This window comes from Canis lupus, chromosome 36, assembly GCF_011100685.1.
Source record: "Canis lupus familiaris isolate Mischka breed German Shepherd chromosome 36, alternate assembly UU_Cfam_GSD_1.0, whole genome shotgun sequence".
NCBI lineage: Eukaryota > Metazoa > Chordata > Mammalia > Carnivora > Canidae > Canis > Canis lupus.
In genome coordinates, this window is record NC_049257.1 from 480343 (window position 1) to 499000 (window position 18658).

Here is an 18658-nt window from a genome sequence, read left to right on the forward strand (position 1 = left end):
CCCGCCCCGCCCTGCTCGCCCCCCGCCCGCCAGCGTGGCCCGCGCTCGCGGCAGCGTCCAGAGTCCGGCCCCCGACTGCCCGGCCCGCCGCCCGCCGCCCGCCGCCCGCCGCCCGCCGCCGCGCAGGCAGGGTCCCCTCCGCGCACCGCCGGCACCGGGCGCTTCACCCCGAAAGGCGACGGTCCAGGGCAGCAGGGGCTCGGGCGGGCGGCGCTCAGTAGGGCCCCACGACCACCGCCTCCACCTCCTTGGACGGCCTGCGGTCCTTCGCCAGGAAGTTGATCATGCCCTCGGACTTGATGAGGAGGTTGCAGCCCAGGAAGAAGATGCCGAAGACCACGGTGAGCGAGAGCACGCACATGACCGCGATCTGCACCACGCGCAGGACGTACAGGCTGCGCTCGTCCGGGCCGCCGGGGCCGGGGCCGGGGCCGGGGCCGTCGTCGGTCACCACCGCCGCCTGGGTGCAGCAGCGCACCGCGCGCGCCAGCGCCTCGCTGCCCTGGGCCAGCAGCAGGCCCGCCGCGTCCGTGCGGTTGTCCGGCGCCGCGCTCATCGCGGGGGCGCCCGGCAGGCGCGGTCCGAGGCCGGGGCCGCTCGCTCGCTCGCTCGCTCGGTCGCGGGGTGCCCGGGCTCCGGACTCCCTCTCCCGGAGCCTCGCCGACGCCCTGCGCCCTGCGCCCTGCGCTCCTGCCCGGGCGGTGCCGCTGCCGCTGCCGCTGCCGCTGCCGCTGCCGCTGCCGCGCTCGCTCGGCTGCGGGCTGTCGGAACCCGCGGCGGGGGGCGGCGGGAGGGGCGGGGCGGGGCGGGGCGGGGCGGGGCCGCGGGAGGGGCGGCGGGGGGCAGCGAGAAGTGCAGCGGGGCGGCGGGAGGGGCGGGGCGGGGCCGCGGGAGGGGCGGCGGGGGGCAGCGAGAAGTGCAGCGGGGCGGCGGGAGGGGCGGGGCGGGGCAGCGGGGCGGCGGGAGGGGCGGCGGGGGCAGCGAGAAGTGCAGCGGGGCGGCGGGAGGGGCGGCGGCTCTGAGCGAACAGCGGCCCCTGGCGGCGGCGCCTGGGCTCCGCGCGGGCGGCCGTTGGGCGGTGGGGGAAGCGGAGGGCGAGCCTCCCGCCCGGCCCCTGCGGCCTGGGCTCGTTCCCAGCTCCCGAGGCGGCGGAGGAGCCCCCGCGGCGTTAGGCCCGACGGCCCTTAGAGTCGCGGCTGCGGGACGGGCTGCGGGACGGGCTGCGGGACGGGCTGCGGGACGGGCTGCAGTCCCGGGACGTTCCGAAGCGCGGCGCCCCCTGCCCTCCCTCCTCCCCCGCCCCCCGCCTCCGCGGGCAGTAAACTGTTGCTGTGTTGCTCCCGGATACCCATCACCTGCAACGCTGCCCAGGGGCTGCAGGCCCTTCCCATTTTCCATAAACTGCTGTATTGCACCTTAGTCATTTTAAACAAAACTTCAGATGCTTCAGGGACCTGACTGAGGCTGCAGCCCGTTATGATTTTGCTGCTGGTTTCAGGGAAATGTTACAAAACTGTCAGATCGTTTCTTTAGCTCTAACAGAATGCATCTGACTTTTTTCTCTTTTCTACTTTCTTTTCCCCATCACCCTCCTCCCCCCCCTCCTTCCTTCTTTTTTTCTTTCAACTGTAACAGGTGGAAACCAGTAACCTGAAGCCCAGTCCAAACCTTTTATAGAACACATGCAGCACATTTCAACTAAAACATAATAGCTGTCTTCCATTTTCAACTCTGTTCTCAATTCCATTCTTATTGTCTGTTAAACCCTCTTATGTTTCTGTCCCCAAACATCATTTGTTCCACGTTGAGAGATTTATTTTTTCTTACCACTTCATGACCACCGTAACATACGGTGAACCATCTTTTAGTTAAGAGTTTTCTTTTTTTTTTTTTTTTTTTTTAGTTAAGAGTTTTCAGTGTTTGGATGTCGGTTATCTATCAGCTTCAATAAGGCTAGGTTCTTCTAAATTGCTATTTTTATTTTAAAGGTAGTTTAATAGCTGAAAATCCAAGCTTCTGGGCCTTATCTATAATTCCCCTGGTTTATTCTCTTTTCTCACGATTTCACTAGCCTTCAAGAATGCTCCACTGCTAACAATTTTTTCTTAGGACAAAAGTATTATTAATTGATTGGAAAAAAATTGTTTGAATCTCACTATACAATCTATCTTAGTTAATATGGGTGATACCTAACAATAAAATATAATGTACATATGAAAAATTACAACAGAATTTAAGACAATATAAAGTAATACTGAAATTAATAGTAAAGGCGAGAAGTAGGGCTTTAGGAGAGCAAGAGGTGGAGAACAGAGGACGCCTTTCAGGGATGTTATCTTGCACAGGGTTGTATGTTTAGTAGAAGTTGAGAGGAACTGGGTAGAGGTGGGTAGTCCCTTCTTTATGTGACAAAACCAAATAGAATTATGTAGAACATTTGTAAGATCCAACGTGGTAGGACTTGAGTTACAAAAAATGCCTTAAAATGATTCAATTAAGAATCACCAGAATTTGAATATGCTTATTGAGATTTTACAGTATTACTGTTTTAGTTAGAAGCTAGTGTAAAAATGATCAAATCTTGGAGTTCAGTGGAAGTTTGATATCATTAAACCTTTAGATTTGGGGATAACATTCTTACAAGAAATAACTTTCTTATCTTTAGTGTTATCTACTAACCAGCCACAAAATTGGGAGTAAGAGGAGAATCACTATTCCCACCGGTTAGCTCAGATCGCTGGGAAGGTGGTTCTGTTTCTTTCATCTCCCCACCACTGTGATTTCATTGAATGAAATTGTCTGCAGTATTTAGATGAAAATTAACTATAAACTTACTGGTAAAAAAAATAATATATCATTATTAGGAAATCTAATTTAAGGTAATCTAGCTAGGCTGCTAAAATTTTTCTGCAGGGACTTTTTTAAAGGTTTTTTTTTTTTAAGATTTTATTTATTAGAGAGAAAGCAAGCACACAAGTGGGGGGAAGGACAGAAGGAAAGGAAGAAGCAGATTCTCCTCTGAGCAGGGAGCCCCATGCAGAGCTCTATTCCAGACCATGACCTGAGCTGAAGGCAGATGCTCAACTGACTAAGCCCCCCAGGTGCCCCCAGAAATTTTTTATTTATCTTTCTATTTTGTATTTTGAGTGAATATTTTTCTCTCTGCTTTACTCCTGTTACTCACGTATTTCCTAGGAAAATCTTACGGATGTGGGGAAAAAAAATCCTTTAAAAAACATGGCTATAGAAAAACTTAATTTCTAGAAATATAGATGGTGGTATGGAATATTCACTTCAAAAAGTTTCAGTACATACAATGGCCCACTGTTATATTTATTTAGCTAACGACCTACTTCATTGCAAAAAGTTTTGATTTTCAGAAAGTTAAATGCGCACCATCTCACAACGTACATGTTATACGAGGAAAGAGACACTTGTTTATTTTTTACGTGTCTATGGCGTATGGTAAGCTCTACAGGAATATCCTCGGTTGATAGCGATGGTGCCTGCAGTCAGTAGCCATTGGCTCCGTTGACTGAATTATAATTAATGTGGGACCAGACACTTTCAGTGTCAAAAGCCTTTTCCTTTGTTCTCTATTTGCGTGTACTATGAAAATATTAAGTAGACATTTTTCAAAAGAGCATATCAGACATAGAAAGGGTATTTGTTATTTGGGGGCAAGATGTTTTAAAGAATTAATTACATTATCTGAGGAGTAAGAGTAAGCACTCATGTTCATTTAGAACAGCAGGCTCAGTGCCTGGAACATGAGAAGCAGCCAGAAATTAGCAAAACATGTCATCAAACCACCAGAATAGATATCATGAGAGCCAAATACCTAAACTCAGACCTTTTTACCCTTAGAATGACCCCTCAAGTTCTCTCTCAAACCTGTGCACCGTCGCTCTGCAAAGAGTTTTAACTCTTTCTTTACCTGTGTTTCCTGATGACGGGATGTCAGTATCAGCACGTGGGTTGAGAGGAGAGAGTGATCAGAGGTCGGTACTCCTAGAGCCATAGGGAGCCCAGCAGGAAGACAAACGAAACAAACCATTAAACAACGTGAGCCAGTTTTCTAAAAGTGTACAGGAGTAGTTTGGAGATATTTAATATAGAGATGAACATTCTCAGACGCCTGGGAGGCTCGCTAAATGGCTAAAGGCATGGACTCTGAGTCCCGTCATCCTTATAAGTAGCTGTGTGATCTTGGAGAAGTTGCTTTCCCTCTGTGTACTTCGTTCCCTTATCTGTGAAATGGGGAGGATACTTTTCAAGATTCTGAGAGAATTGTTCTCATCTGTGGAAGTAACTGAGGACAGCATCCAGCACTTAGCGACGTCTCAAAGATATATGACAAGAGCTTCTGAGGAGGCAGCGATGTGTCTAAGTCACTACAAGAAAAGGGTCAAATCTTGGTCAAGATTTCCCTTTTGAAGGGGAGAAATAACTGATACATTTTAGGAATATTTCCATATGAAATGATTGACCTTGTTGAGTAAAAAACTGCAAGGAGGCGGAAGACGTAGAACTCTTGTGAATTGCTGGTGGGAACGTAAACTGGGACAACCTCAGTGGAAAAGAGTATGACAGTTTCTCAGAAACTTAAACACAGAATTGCCATCTGATCCAGTATTCTATTTCTAGGTATATACACCCAAAATCGAAAGCAGGGGACTTGAACAGGTATTTGTATACCCATGTTCATAGCAGCAGTTATTCTCAATAGCCAAAAGGTTGAAATAACCCAAATGTCCATCAATGGATGAAGGAATTAAAAAAAGTGACACATAACACACACACACACACACACACACACACACACAATGAAGTTCTGGTACATGCTATGACATGGATGAACCTTGAAGAAATTATGCCAAATGAAATAGGCCAGACAAAAAAGGACAAATATTGTATGGTTCCATTTTAGATATCCATATTTAGGTATCTACAATAGTCAAAATTATAGAGACAGAGAGTAGAATAGTGGTTACCAGCAATTAGGGGAGGAAGTAATGGGCAGTTTTTGTTTAAGGAGGACAAAATTTCAGTTGGGGAAGAAGCTGGATGGAGATGGGTGGTGGTGATGGTTGTACAACAATGTGAATACTTAACACTGAGATGTACACTCGAAAATTATGAAAATGGTAAATTCTATGTATATTTTACCACAATAAAAGTTCTAAACATTTTAAATTACATCTAATAGAAATATATAAAATTCTAAAATTCAGAAAAGTTAGAAATAACCCCCCAAAGTCATTAACCTCCCCATAGTTCAAAGATAGCCATCCTTAGTGATTTTGAACATTTTCTTCCTGTCCTTTTACCGTGCTTATTTTAAAAACTATTTCATTTATTCATTCGTAGAGACACAGAGAGGCAGAGACACAGGCAGAGGGAGAAGCAGGCTCCATGCAGGGAGCCCGATGAGGGATTCGATCCCGGGACTCCAGGATCACAACCTGAGCCAAAGTCAGATGCTCAACCCCTGAGCCACCCAGGTGCCACTACTATGCTTATTTTAACTTAGTCTTGATCATGCAGTAACTACAATTTATACTTACTTTTCCCTTTTAATGCTTTATTTTCCCAGAACATTAAAAACTGATTATTTGCCCGTTTTTACTTAGCACTTTATTATGTGACCATACCATTGTTTATTAAACAATTACCCTATAGCTGAGCAGTTACGTTACTTCAATATTGTTATTGAATCAATTACACACAAAGAACATTTTGTTCATGAATGTCTTCTCTATTTACATAACAAGGGTCAGAAACTTACAAAATCACAATTTTACTGAAAATGATATTATTTTTTAAAAAGGAGCACACAGACAAATTGTTTGGGAAAAGGTTGTACCAATCTTTATTCTCATTTGTATTCTCAAAAGTATGTGAGTACCAATTTATCATGTCCTCTAGAGAAGCATCCTCAACTTTGGTCACATTTTAGAATTACCTACAGAGCTTTAAAATTTTTTAAGTATCCAAATAGATCCCACAAGGATTAAATCATAATTCTGAGGGTACAGATACTCAAGTATCTGTATTTCTTAATTTCCCCAGAGGATTAGTAGTCCAGCCATGGTTGAAAACCACTACTTCAAGTAATATTTTCAAATTTGCCTTAAGATCACCTAGGATAGGGATGGGAAATTTCTGACTCCCGGGGCCTATGGTGAGCTAATTGAATCAGAATTTCTGTAATTTGCTTCCTGAGTCCATCTGCTGGGACTCTGCTCTAGTGGGTCTGGGATGGGTCCTATGAATTTGTATTTTTAGAAAGTACTCTCAGGAAATGCTGTTCTTGAGCACCAGGTATTATGATTTAAAAAATTATCAGTGCAAGTTTAATAAGGAAAAAAATGATACCTTATTCAAAATTGCATCGTTGGTCCGATTGTGGAGGATAACATTTTCACATATGTGTTATAGAACTGTAGTATATCCTACTTTGTAGTCTTTAGGCTCAGACTTAGGTCTTTTGTGTATTTCTCATTTGACCTTTTTTCATTTGTATTGATTTATTGACTTATAATAAGTCTTCTATATCAAATATGTTAACCCTATATATGAAATATTTGTAAATATCTTTCCAATTGATTTGACTTCTGAATTGGGCTGTATTCTTCTTGGGCATATGGAATTTGCACGCATCAACATTTTTATCTATGATTTGTTTCATCACTTAATTTTTTAAAAGGGGAAAGCACATGTTTATTATATCAGAGAAAGTTCTTTCACATAACACCCATCTTAGGGACACAGGTTCAGACGGGTCTCTAATATAGTTGCTTTTGGCAGGTGGCTCATTGGGGATGCACACTCCAACCCGGCTCTGCTTTAATCTTGTAGAATGCTCCCATAACATCTGCCAAGACATCAAACTGGGGTGCAAAATCATTGCAAACTCTTGTATAACTTTTTTATCTTATGAACAGTCTAGAGTTGCAATCATAAAATGAACCATTTCTCGAATAAAATACAACATTTACATTTTATATCCAACATCAGCCAGGATTGCTTTCTCCTCCTCACTAGGTGCCAGCTACAGGAAAGCTATTTTGAGTCTCAGATTATATGGATTATACACCCATCTACCAGAAGACTTTAGAAATAACCCACCCGGGAGACCTTTCACATCCCTCTGGTAAATTGCCTGGCTGATCTTGCAAAAGAAGGGTGAGCAGCTGATGGTGGAGGCTGATGATCCATTCATACTGATACTGGTAAACACATCTAAGTTCTCTTTCTCTTGGTCACCCATAAAACCTTAGTGTGTAGAAGGAAGTAAAATGAGATAAAATAAATTCCTATGAAATACAAAGTTAAGCCAAATCTATTAATACATAAAACCCACCTCGATTAAGTGAAGTAAGCCAGTCATAGAAGGACAAATACTATATGTGTACGAGGTATCTAAAATAGTCAAACCTACAGAAGCAGTAAATACAATAGTATTCACCAGGGGCCGGCGCATGGGGAAAATGAGTTGTTCAGTGGGTAGCAAGTTTCAGTTACCCTAGATGAGTAGGTTTTAGATGCCTGCGGTACAACAAAGTGCTTATAGAAAGCAAAATGGTAACGTGCACTTCAGAATTTGCCGAGAGGATAGAACTCATGTTAGGTGTTCTTACCACAAAACAAAACCCCCAAACCAAAAGAGAAAACAAAAGGACACAAGAAAACTCTGGGGGATGTCTATTACCTTGATTGTGGTGATGGTGTCTTGGGTGTTTTCATAAATTCAAACTCATCAGATTGTACACATTAAATACACACAGTTCTTTGTGATAGCAATTATACCTCAGTACAGCTTTTTTTAAAAGAACGAATTCGTTGTCTGAAAGATAGTGTCTTTCAGAATTCACCGCAGAAGGAAAAGTTGCCTGAAATGTTCTGCATATTGGCCTCTGACCCTATTAAAAAAAAAAAAAAAAGAAAAGAAAAGAAAAAACCCCACAACTTATCTGGAATATCACTCCCATCAGCAAAGCTAGTATATACTATGTATTCAGGAATCTGTGGATTAAGGGGAAATTTTTTTCTTTGCTTCTAAACTTCGAAAGTTTACCCTCATTCAGAATTTTTTATATGTTATTCTTTTTTATTTTTAAAACACTTAAAAATAATTCCATTGTTTTACACTTAACACAGTGTTCAATCTGGAAGGTATTTTGATATAAGGTAAGTTTGCCACCACCTTAAAGAGTCCATGAACAGGTAAATGATAATACTGACAAATTTTTAAAGTTTAGAACTTAAGGGATATTCGGTATTGACTTTTTTGCAATGGAAAATATGTGAACTGTCATTTCTAATGAAATACTCAGACTTTAAGCTTCTAAAGTTTTGATGCCCTCAAATATTTGTATAAAAACATGAAGGAGGGATCCCTGGGTGGCGCAGCGGTTTGGCGCCTGCCTTTGGCCCAGGGTGCGATCCTGGAGACCGGGGATCGAATCCCAAGTCGGGCTCTCGGTGCATGGAGCCTGCTTCTCCCTCTGCCTGTGTCTCTGCCTCTCTCTCTCTCTCTCTGTGACTATCATAAATAAATTAAAAAAAAAAAATAAAAATAAATAAAAAAATAAAAACATGAAGGAGACATCATCTTAGAAGCAAGGGAGGAAAAGAAATCTTGCCATCGCATGCTGAATTTGGAGTTGTGAATTTGAGGTCATGAAGATAGGTGGGTTTGGCAAATTCATAGACACTATGTAGGGAAACAATGAAGGTCACCTATTTTCAGATAACAAGCAGCAGTGGTAACGTTTTTGAATTTATACACCGGTAATAGTGGCAACAAGTAGTCCAGCATTTACTATATGCATATTTGTGATTCTGTGGTTGACAAATCTATCTTTAAAGAGGTTTTTAAAAGTCATTGTGATGATGTAATTGGGCAAGTCACCTACTAACATTACTGCACAATTTCGTTATCTATCAACTAAGTGTCCTTTCCCTCCAAGATTTTTGTGACAAGTAATTAATAAATTTATTCAAGAAACATTTATGGACCATTTTGTGTACATAACACCATTTAGGGATATAGAGCTGCTGTCGATGGAATGTTTGTGTCCCCCCAAAACCCATGTGTTGAAATCCTAACCCCTCAAGTGATGGTATTAGGAGGTGGGGCCCTTGGGGGATGATTAAGTCATGAGAAGTCCATTCTCATGAATGAAATTAGTACCCTTATAAAAGAGACCCCAGAGAGTTCTCTTGCCCCTTTCATTCTGTGAGATTAATCAGGAATTCGGCCATCTATGAATGCAGGACAGATCCTCACCAGGCACTGAATGTATCTTGGACTTCCCAGCGTCCAGTACCATGAGAAATAAATGTTTGTTATTTAAGCCACTCAGCCTATGATGTTTTTGTTATAGCAGCCTAAAAGGACTAAGACAAAAATCAAGAGATGCAGTCTCTGCTCTCCAGTAATTGGGAAGGCAGATTGACAAAGACACAATTTTGTAGACCATGGTGAACTCTATGGGAGATACTATGAATAACTTCTAATCCAGATTGGGGCTTAAGGTGGGTGGTGGTGAGGACATGATACTGAACTGAGTCAGTAGGATCAATAGAAGGGGAATTAGCCAGGTGAAGCATGCTGAATGGACCGAGGTGTAAGAGAAGGTGTATTTTACCTTCTTCACCTGTAAGTACTTCGTATATTTGGACTACCACAAGATGGCAAATGATGAGTTTGTAGAGGCCAGACTATGAAAAGTTGTTTATATTATTTTATGGAATTTGGATTTCTACTTGAAAGCTGTGGGGGAGAAATGGAAGAGTTTTAAGCAACAGGCTGAAAAAGCCAGATTTGTATTTTAGGAAGAATCTCTGCATAAAGATTATTAAGTTAGATGAAACCTCCCTAAAGAGTATAAAGTCCTGGGCCTTAGCTATGAAATAAAGCACATCAAAGATGATTGGTGGCCCAACGACAGAGGTTGCTCCTCATTTCTAGAACTTCATTTCATAACTCACTGGAGACAGTGTCCAGAATATAAACACCCTCATTTTGGTTCCCATTTCCTCAGTTGTGCTGGACACTTGTGAAAGAGGACATTGTCCCCATAGTGAACCTGACTGATCAGAGGAGCCATTTCCACCCAGTGAACTTGAGTTCTTTCTCTGAGATGACCACTCCTCCTGCTGCAGTGTGTCTCCACATGCAGCATGCCACATTTGATCATACTGAGCAGCAACTCTGAGTCCTTCTTGCTCAGATGTTCTTTTAGGGCCTACTTGTCTCTCAGCAACCCAGAGTATAATAGTCAGCTTCAAGTGGAGTTTTTGTGATACTTTGTAAATATATATATTTTTTCAAGGCTGCTGGTGACCTACTTTCACATTGATAGTCACCAACCAGCTCCATGTCCTACTCACTCAGGATGTCTTTAATGATATGCCTAGTGCTGCAATCAACATAAGAACGCAGATATCTTTGGGGCCTAGGTGGCTCAGTCAGTTAAGCAGGGTGGACTGTTGATTTTGGCTCTGGTCATGATCTCAGGGTTGAGAAATTGATTCCAGTGTCAGGCTCCCTGGCTCAGTGGGGAGTTTGCTTCTCTCCCCCTTTCCTTCTCCCTCGCCCCTCCCCCAACTCATGTTCTCTCTCCCTAAAATAAATAAATAATTCTTAAAAAAAAAGAAAAAAGAATGCAGATATCTTTTCCACATAGTGACTTTATTTCCTTTGGATTTATATATATCCTGAAGTGAGATTGCTGGATCATATGGCAGTACTATTTTTAATTTTTTGAGGAACCTCAAAACTTTTCTATAATGGATATACCAATTTATATTCCTACTAACAGTGCACTAGGGTTCCTTTTTCTCCACATCCTCTGACACGTGTTATCTTTTGACTTCTTCTTTAAAAAAAAAAAAAAAAAAAGACTTATTTACTTGAGAGAGAGAGAGAGAGAGCGAGAGCGCATATTCGTGCAAGGGGAAAGGGGCAGAGGAAGAAAGAATCTCAGGCAAGTTCCACACCCAGTGCAGAGCCTGACATAGAGTTTAATCTCACGACCCTGAAATCATGACCTGAGCTGAAACCAAGAGTCAGATGCTCAACTGACTGTGCCACCCAGATGCCCCTAACTTTGTTAAAAACCATTCTAACAGGTATGAGTTAATATCTCATTGTGGTTGTGATTTGCATTCCCCTGGTGATTAGTGATTTTGAGTGCATTTTCACATAACTGTCAACCATTTGTATTTCTTCTTTGAAAATTATTTAGGTCCTTTGCCCATTTATTAATAGGTTATTTATTTGCTATTGAGTTATATGAGTTCCTCACATATTTTAAATATTAAACCTTAATCAGATAAATTGTTTACAAATATTTTCTCCCATTGCTTAACTTGTCTTTTTATTTGTTATTTCCTTTGTTGTGCAAAGCTTTTTATCTTGATGTGGTCTCACTTGTTTTTTGGCTTTGTTGCCTTTGCTTTTGTTATCAAACAAACAAACAAAATCATTGTTCCAACGACTGGCAGAGACCTTACTGCCTCTGTTTTCTTCTAAAAGTTTAGCCATTTCAGGCCTTTCATTTAAGCCCTTAATCTACTTTGAGGAGATTTTTGTGTATGGCATAAGATAGAGGCCAATTTTCATTCAAAATAGAACACATGACCTAGAAAATGCTCTGGCATGCTTAAGAACTTGAGAAGATAAAGGAGCTATAACAAATCAATAGGGAAATGGATGAGTTATAGAATAAATGGTGCTGGGAAAATTGGATTAAAGGAAATTCATTAAGATTCCTATTCCATGTCATATATCAAAATAAATTCCATTCCATAAAGAAGCCAGTATCTAGACCAAAATATAAATTAATTTCTCCTAATAAAAGTAAAAGAAACTGAATAAATAGCACTTGAGTACATTAACATTAAAAAAATTCTTAGTACTTTTTTTTTACTGCAATTCAATGTAATTACTATAAAAGTTAGTTTAAAAGAAAAATTTTATAATCAATGGGGAAAGGAGAATAATTTCCCTCAAAAATAAGTTTATGTCCTGATCCCTGGAACCTGTGACTATAGTACCTTTCATGGCAAAGGGGCAGGTTGCAGATAAAACTAAGTTTGCTGGGCAGCCCGGGTGGCTCAGCGGTTTAGCACCTGCCTTCAGCCCAGGGCATGATCCTGGAGTCCTGGGATCGAGTCCCACGTCCAGCTCTCTGCATGGAGCCTGCTTCTGCCTCTGCCTGTGTCTCTGCCTCTCTCTCTCTCTCTCTCTCTGTCTCTCATGAATAAAAAACAAAAACAAAAAAACTAAGTTTGCTAACCAGTTGAGTTTAAGAGAAGGAGATTATCCTGGATTATCTGGGTGGGAAATGTAATCACAGGATCCAGAAATGGGGAAAAGGGAAGCAGAAGAGGTAAGAGTGATACAATCTGAGAAGAACCCTAATCACTATTGCTGGCTTTGAAGACAGTGTAAGAGGGCCATGCATTTAGGAATGTGGATGGCCTCTAGGAGCTGAAAAGGGCAAGTAAATGGATCCTTTCTTAGAGCTTCTGGGAAAGAAAACAATCTTGCCAATTTTTAGCTCATTGGGGCCCATTTTAGACTTCAAAACTACAAGATAATAAACCCATGTTGTTTTAAGCCACTAAGTTTGTTACATTTTAGATCATAGAAAACTATGATCTAGAGGTAGTTTTCAAAATTATAAAAGCATATTGTATACAATTCTATGCAAATACATTTTAAAGGGTAGTTAATTTGTTAGATAAATGTAAATTATCAAAATTGACTTATGAATAAGAAAACCTAGCAGGTTAGAAATCAGGTACTATGTTAGAAAAGTAATTTAAAATTATATTTAAGAAAGATACTGGTCCCAAATCATCTTACTCATGAGCTAAATTAGACTTTGAAGAAACAAATGATCTCATGTTCCATAAATTGTGCAAGATCATAGATAAAGGTGAAGAGCCCTCTTACACATTTTGCATTTTGAAAATATGTCTTTACCTTGTTATCCCAACCTTAGGACAATGCTAACAATGAATCACACACTAATCTTACTTATGAATAAATACAAAATCATGAAGAAAATATCTGTTAACTCAATCCAATAGTATCTTTTTAAAAAAATATTTATCTATTCATGAGAGACACTGAGAGAGAGAAGCAGAGACATAGAGGGAGAAGCAGACTCCTCGAGGGGAGTCCGATTGTGGGACTCCATACCAGGACTCGATCCTGGGACTCTGGGACCACGCCCTGAGCTGAAGGTAGACGCTCAACCACTGAGCCACCCAGGCATCCCAATCCAATAGTGTCTTAATACTATGTGATACTAATGAATCAAGAGGCCAGACAAGCATTTTAGAAAACTCAGAACCAGATCTAAACCATGCTATGTTTATTTCTATATTAATATGAATTTCAAATCAAAAGATGAATTTTATAATATCTGGAGCTAGGAAAACTGGGGAAAAATAAAATTCTAATTCCAGTTTAAAAATTAGTTGTAAAATGTGACTAAAATGGTAAACTACACATAAAGGAGCAAACGAAAGTGAAGTATTAAGAGTTTAAAGGATTCTGAGAGGATGATGCTGGTGGTGAAATAGTTTATGTATCTTATCAAATTCCCATGTACTTTAAGACAGAGAGCAATTAAAATATGAGTATCTTACCCAAAGATGAAATATCCTCATTAACCCTAAATTATAGGACAAACCACTGACAGCTATAAGACCAAAGTAGTATTAGCATCTGTGCAGGAAGTAGCAGAGCGAAGCAACAGGGCATCCGAAGGACATGAGGACACCAATCAGCCTGTTAGTTGGGTACCAGCCCCAAAGCTCAGTCTAGCAATTGGAGAAGATCAGCTAAAACTTTATAAATTGGTTTGCACGATCCAATAATGGCTGAGTACAGGTGCTCCACAGACAGAACTAGAGCTGGCAGGAGAGCCTAAGATCATGGGTCTTAGATGAATCAACCAAATCTCTCTTCACAACACAGAATAGAAAATGAATTGAGCAGAAAAACAAAGAAACAAAGGAAACAATGTTCATGTAAATGTGCAGAAGGCAGCAGAGCTAGAAGTCTCAGAAATTAAAGCTGCACCATCTTGACTCAGTTGATATTCATAGGACACTGCCCACAACAAGTATAGAATATGCACTTTCTCAGTGCCTGTGACACATCCATTAAGATGAATCATGTGCTGGGCTCTAAGACTAGTTTCATTAAATTTAAAAGTATTCAAATATTATGGAACATATTTTCTGATCATGAGATAATTTAGTATTCAGTCATAATGAAATATCTAAGGAAACCCCAAATACTTAGAAATTTGACAGTCAGCTTTTAAATAATCATGTGTAAATGGGAAAATGTAAAGAAAATGAAAATTTCAAACTGAATGATAATGAGAAGACAACATATCAAAATATGTGAGATGTAACAAAAGCACTGTTCAGGGGGACACTTTAATCTTTAAATGTTATTAGAAAAGATGGGCACCAAATGAGTGACCTACAGTTTGGCCAGAAGATGTTAGAAAAATAAGAGCAAAATAAGCCCAATAAGTAGAAATCAGGAGATAATAAAGCTAAGAGCCTGAATCAATGAAATAGAAAGCAGAAGGATAATTTAACACAGAAATTTGGTTCTTTGAAGATATCAACAAAATTGACAAATCCCAATAAAAAATAATCATTGTTTCAGTGAAAGGGGAAAAATATGTAATATTAGAAATTAAAAATCCTACAAATATTAAAGGAAAAATAATAAAATATTGTCAACAAGTTGTATTCCAAAATTTCTACAATTTAAACGAAATGGACAAAATCTCTGATAAATATAACTTGTCAAAAATTGACACAATGTGAAACAGGAAATCTTTCTAGATCTATATCTACCAAAAGTGAATTTATTATTATTATTATTATTATTATTATTATTATTATTATGTTGAAAGCCAGAGAGAGAGAGAGAGAGAGAGAGGGAGATGGAGAGCGGGGCAAAGAGTGGCAAAGGGAGAGGGGCAAAGAGAATCTTAAACAGGTTCCATGTCCAGTGCAGAGTCCAACTTGGAGATAAATCTCATGGTTCTGAGATCATGACCTGAGTCAAAATCAAGAGTTGAACCAACTGGGCCACCCAGGTACCCCTAAAAGTGATTTTTTTAAATCAAAACATTTCACCCAGATAAGAGAGATGATGAGTTTACTGGTGAATTTTGTCAAAATTTAAAGAACTAAATCCAATCTTACACAAAATCTTTCGGCAAATACAAGGATATTAAAGAGGGAACATTTCCCAACTCATTTTATAAGGCCAACATAATCCAAATGCTGAAACCTGATGAGACATTACAAAAATTAAACCATTACAGAATAAACACAGATGAAAAAAAACTTGAACAAAATATTAGTAAATCAAAGTCAAGAATATACAAAAAGGAAAATATATTGGATCAAGTAGAGTTTAGCCTAGGAATGGAAGCTTGGTTTTAAAATTTTTTAATGTCATTGTAGTTCACCAAGGTAATAGAATAAGAGAGACCAACATATTATTTTGAGAGATGCATTGAAAGTATTTGAAACAATGTGTGTTGAATTGCCAATTTCTAATAAAAAAACTCTCAGAAACTAGAAATAAAAGGCCACTTTCTCAAATTGATACCTGACATCTACAGAAAAACTTAAAGTCAATATCTCTGAGAACATTTTCCCCTATGATTGGAAGCAAGACAAGCATGTACTCTCATGACTTCTATTCAGTATTGTACTGGCAATTTTGCCTATTGTAGTAAAGCAAGAAAAATAATAAAAGTTTTAAGGTTCACAAAGAATAAGACTATTTCTCTCAGAAGATGAATTGTTTAGTTTTATAGGACCAGAGAATTAAAAAAAACAAATACTAGAAACGATGAGTGAATTTTATAAGGTCAGAGGATCAAGGGTTAATCTATAAAAAACAAACTTTTGCTGCTACTCACAGCAAACAATACTTGGGGATAATTTTAACAAAGATGAACAAGATCTCTTAAAAGCACTGAACATCACTGAGAGAAATTAAAAAGGTCTAATAAGTGAACAGATACACCACATTCATGCATTTGAATTCTCAATTTTATTAATATGGCACTTTCTCTAAATATATATATATGAAATATATATGAAATATATATACATATATATATTTCAATACAATTCCAACAAGAATTTCCCAAAGACCATTTTAAAATACATAGTGATCAGATGGTTCTGAACAACCTAGAATACTCAAAACAATTTAAAAGGAGAACAAATTTAGTGGACATACACAATCTTATGTATGGTATTGGCAAAAGGACATAAAGAACAACAGAACAGAATAGAGTGCCTAGAAGTAGATCCATATACATGGCTAATTGATTTTCAACAAATGCTCCAGAGCAACACATTGGAAAAAGAAGTTTTCAAGAATTTGTTGCTGGGCAACTGGACAAATGTATAAATGTATGAGGAAAAACAAATATCGAACAGAACAATGATTTCCTGAAGCCAGGAGAGACTGATGGAATGCAAAGGGGACATCAGGAATATTTTGTTTTTGTCTTGTTGGCGATGGGTGTTTTACTGTGTATATATGTTTGTCAAAACTCATCAAAGGCTGACTTGCACAATGAACTTCTATTGAGGAAGAAGTTAGTGTCAAGTAACATCACAGGGAAGGAGCCAGGAAAATTAATATCCTGATTAATATCCTGGCCTCACTGTTCTTCCTGTCTTGGTCTTTTGCCAGATAAAGCTCCTATTGACTCAACTGACAGGAAATCAGAGGTGATAGCAGCCCTGTTGATGTTGTCCATATAAATCAGTCTGCAGCAGAAGAAATCAGGGTGGAGAAAGGCCTGGAGTAGAACTGCATGCGGCAAACGTGAGATACCCAGAACTGATCATCTGCCAGCGTTCAGACAAGATTTGAGGGTTTGACTCACCCCAAGCTTCATTAACAGCCTCTATTGCAATACAGAGCGTTGTCCCATTTTCTTTAGCTCAACAAGTACACGTAAACCATGGTTTCTCCGAAGAGAACGCTTTTTGACAGACCCCCTATTGGCAGAGGGGAACCCATATTTAACCATATTTAACCAAACTGGGAGCCTGACTTGAAATTTACTGTGCACATGAAATTTCTTCCAAGCTTCTTTTGGTTTGTTTCAGCTAAATATTTGATGTGGGTTTTGAATTGTACTAAGTAAAACATTTGTTTGTTTTTGTATTGAAACTAATTACAAAAAGGAAAAATCAAAACTAAAAGAGGATCCTAGCTTTTTTTAGTCTTTTCAGATCTCTATTAATTTCCAGTAATTAAGTAAAAATAATATCATGGGTTTTTTTTTTCTTGAATTTATACAATATTAAAAGCTGTAAATCTTAAATCTCCACATTTCTATCATCCACTGCCATGCCTTCTCCTGTTGCAGTAGAACTCTGTTCAGTGAGATACTGGTATTCCTTACAATGGTATGGCTTGTTAAATAAGACATGATAGGTACTGCATTTCCCTTTCAGAGACCTATAATCCACATTCAAACATTAGAAACAGGAATTCTGCATTAAAAACAAGCCTGTTGATTTTTTTAAATAGCCGAATATTTCTCAAATTTATTTGACCATGGGTTTGTTTTCTGCTGAACATGTATTCACAGTTCACAGAACACTAAATGTAATTGATAAATGTTGCTCTAGGCTAAGGAAGAACAAGTAATAAACCACCTCAAATGTGTATATTTATATATGAGTTTTTCAAAAGAAGATGAGCTATATTTCTTTTGGGGTTGACGTCCGTTGCCTAAATCCTTTATGAGTCTCTTTCTCTGTGTTCCCACAATTTTTGTTTACACCTCCTTCATGTTTAGGTCTCCTGGTGTCTGCTGGTGTTTGACACATAGAGGACGCTTTATAACTATGCTAAATTTAAAACACACTAAACCCATTCCCTAATTTTCATTTTCTTCAGATCTCTCCCAGTATCCTTTAATATAGAGACCATTATTTACTCACCAAATGCAAACATAGAAATAGAAATTTGATATTAAAATTTGGGGAGGAGGGAATTGATGGTAAAAAGAAAACCTATAATATTTTCTAGTTTAATGTATGGAATTGCTGCCAGACGAGCAAAATAATTTATTTTTTGTGGATGCAATTGACCAGATACAAGCAAAGATGCCTGCTTTTTGGGAAATATACTTTGAGATTATTTTGCACTTTTACTATCTTGCCTATAAGGATTGTAAAGAAACAGATGAAATTGCAGCCAATATTTCAGATCATACAGTGACATCTAGTGTGTGTAAGGAGACATTATGTTGTTTTCACATATCTATGTGACTCAAAAGAATTTCTCTTCTATTTTTTAATCTCTAAAGATTTTGCCCTAAAGTTGTAAAATCAAGGTAATGATCACCTTTGCTTATATTTAAGAGCTGGAAACTGGTGTAAATAATTAGGTTAATATGCAGAATGTACAGAAAAAGCCCAGATAAACTATTTACAACATTTTGTAAATTAATTGAGCAGACAGAATTTGTTAAAAATATTGTTATGGAAGGTCATTTAGCTGCTAACACGTAAGTAAGAGGTATCAAACTTCAGCATGCAATATTTAACTCTGTGT

The 18658-nt window shown here is 39.4% G+C and overlaps 1 protein-coding gene and 1 long non-coding RNA gene across 2 annotated transcripts; one reads left to right on the forward strand and one right to left on the reverse strand.

The window, feature by feature from the left end:
- Positions 1 to 145: 145 nt before the first annotated feature.
- On the reverse strand, positions 146 to 556 carry RPRM (reprimo, TP53 dependent G2 arrest mediator homolog). Its single transcript, XM_038584497.1, has one exon. It carries the CDS (start codon positions 554 to 556, stop codon positions 215 to 217), a length of 342 nt encoding a protein of 113 aa, XP_038440425.1. The 3' UTR covers positions 146 to 214.
- A 4887-nt stretch (positions 557 to 5443) lies between these two features.
- On the forward strand, positions 5444 to 17289 carry LOC111094276. Its single transcript, XR_005384474.1, has 3 exons — positions 5444 to 5504; positions 7048 to 7235; positions 16778 to 17289. It is a non-coding gene; the product is annotated as an uncharacterized LOC111094276 (long non-coding RNA).
- Positions 17290 to 18658: the final 1369 nt, after the last annotated feature.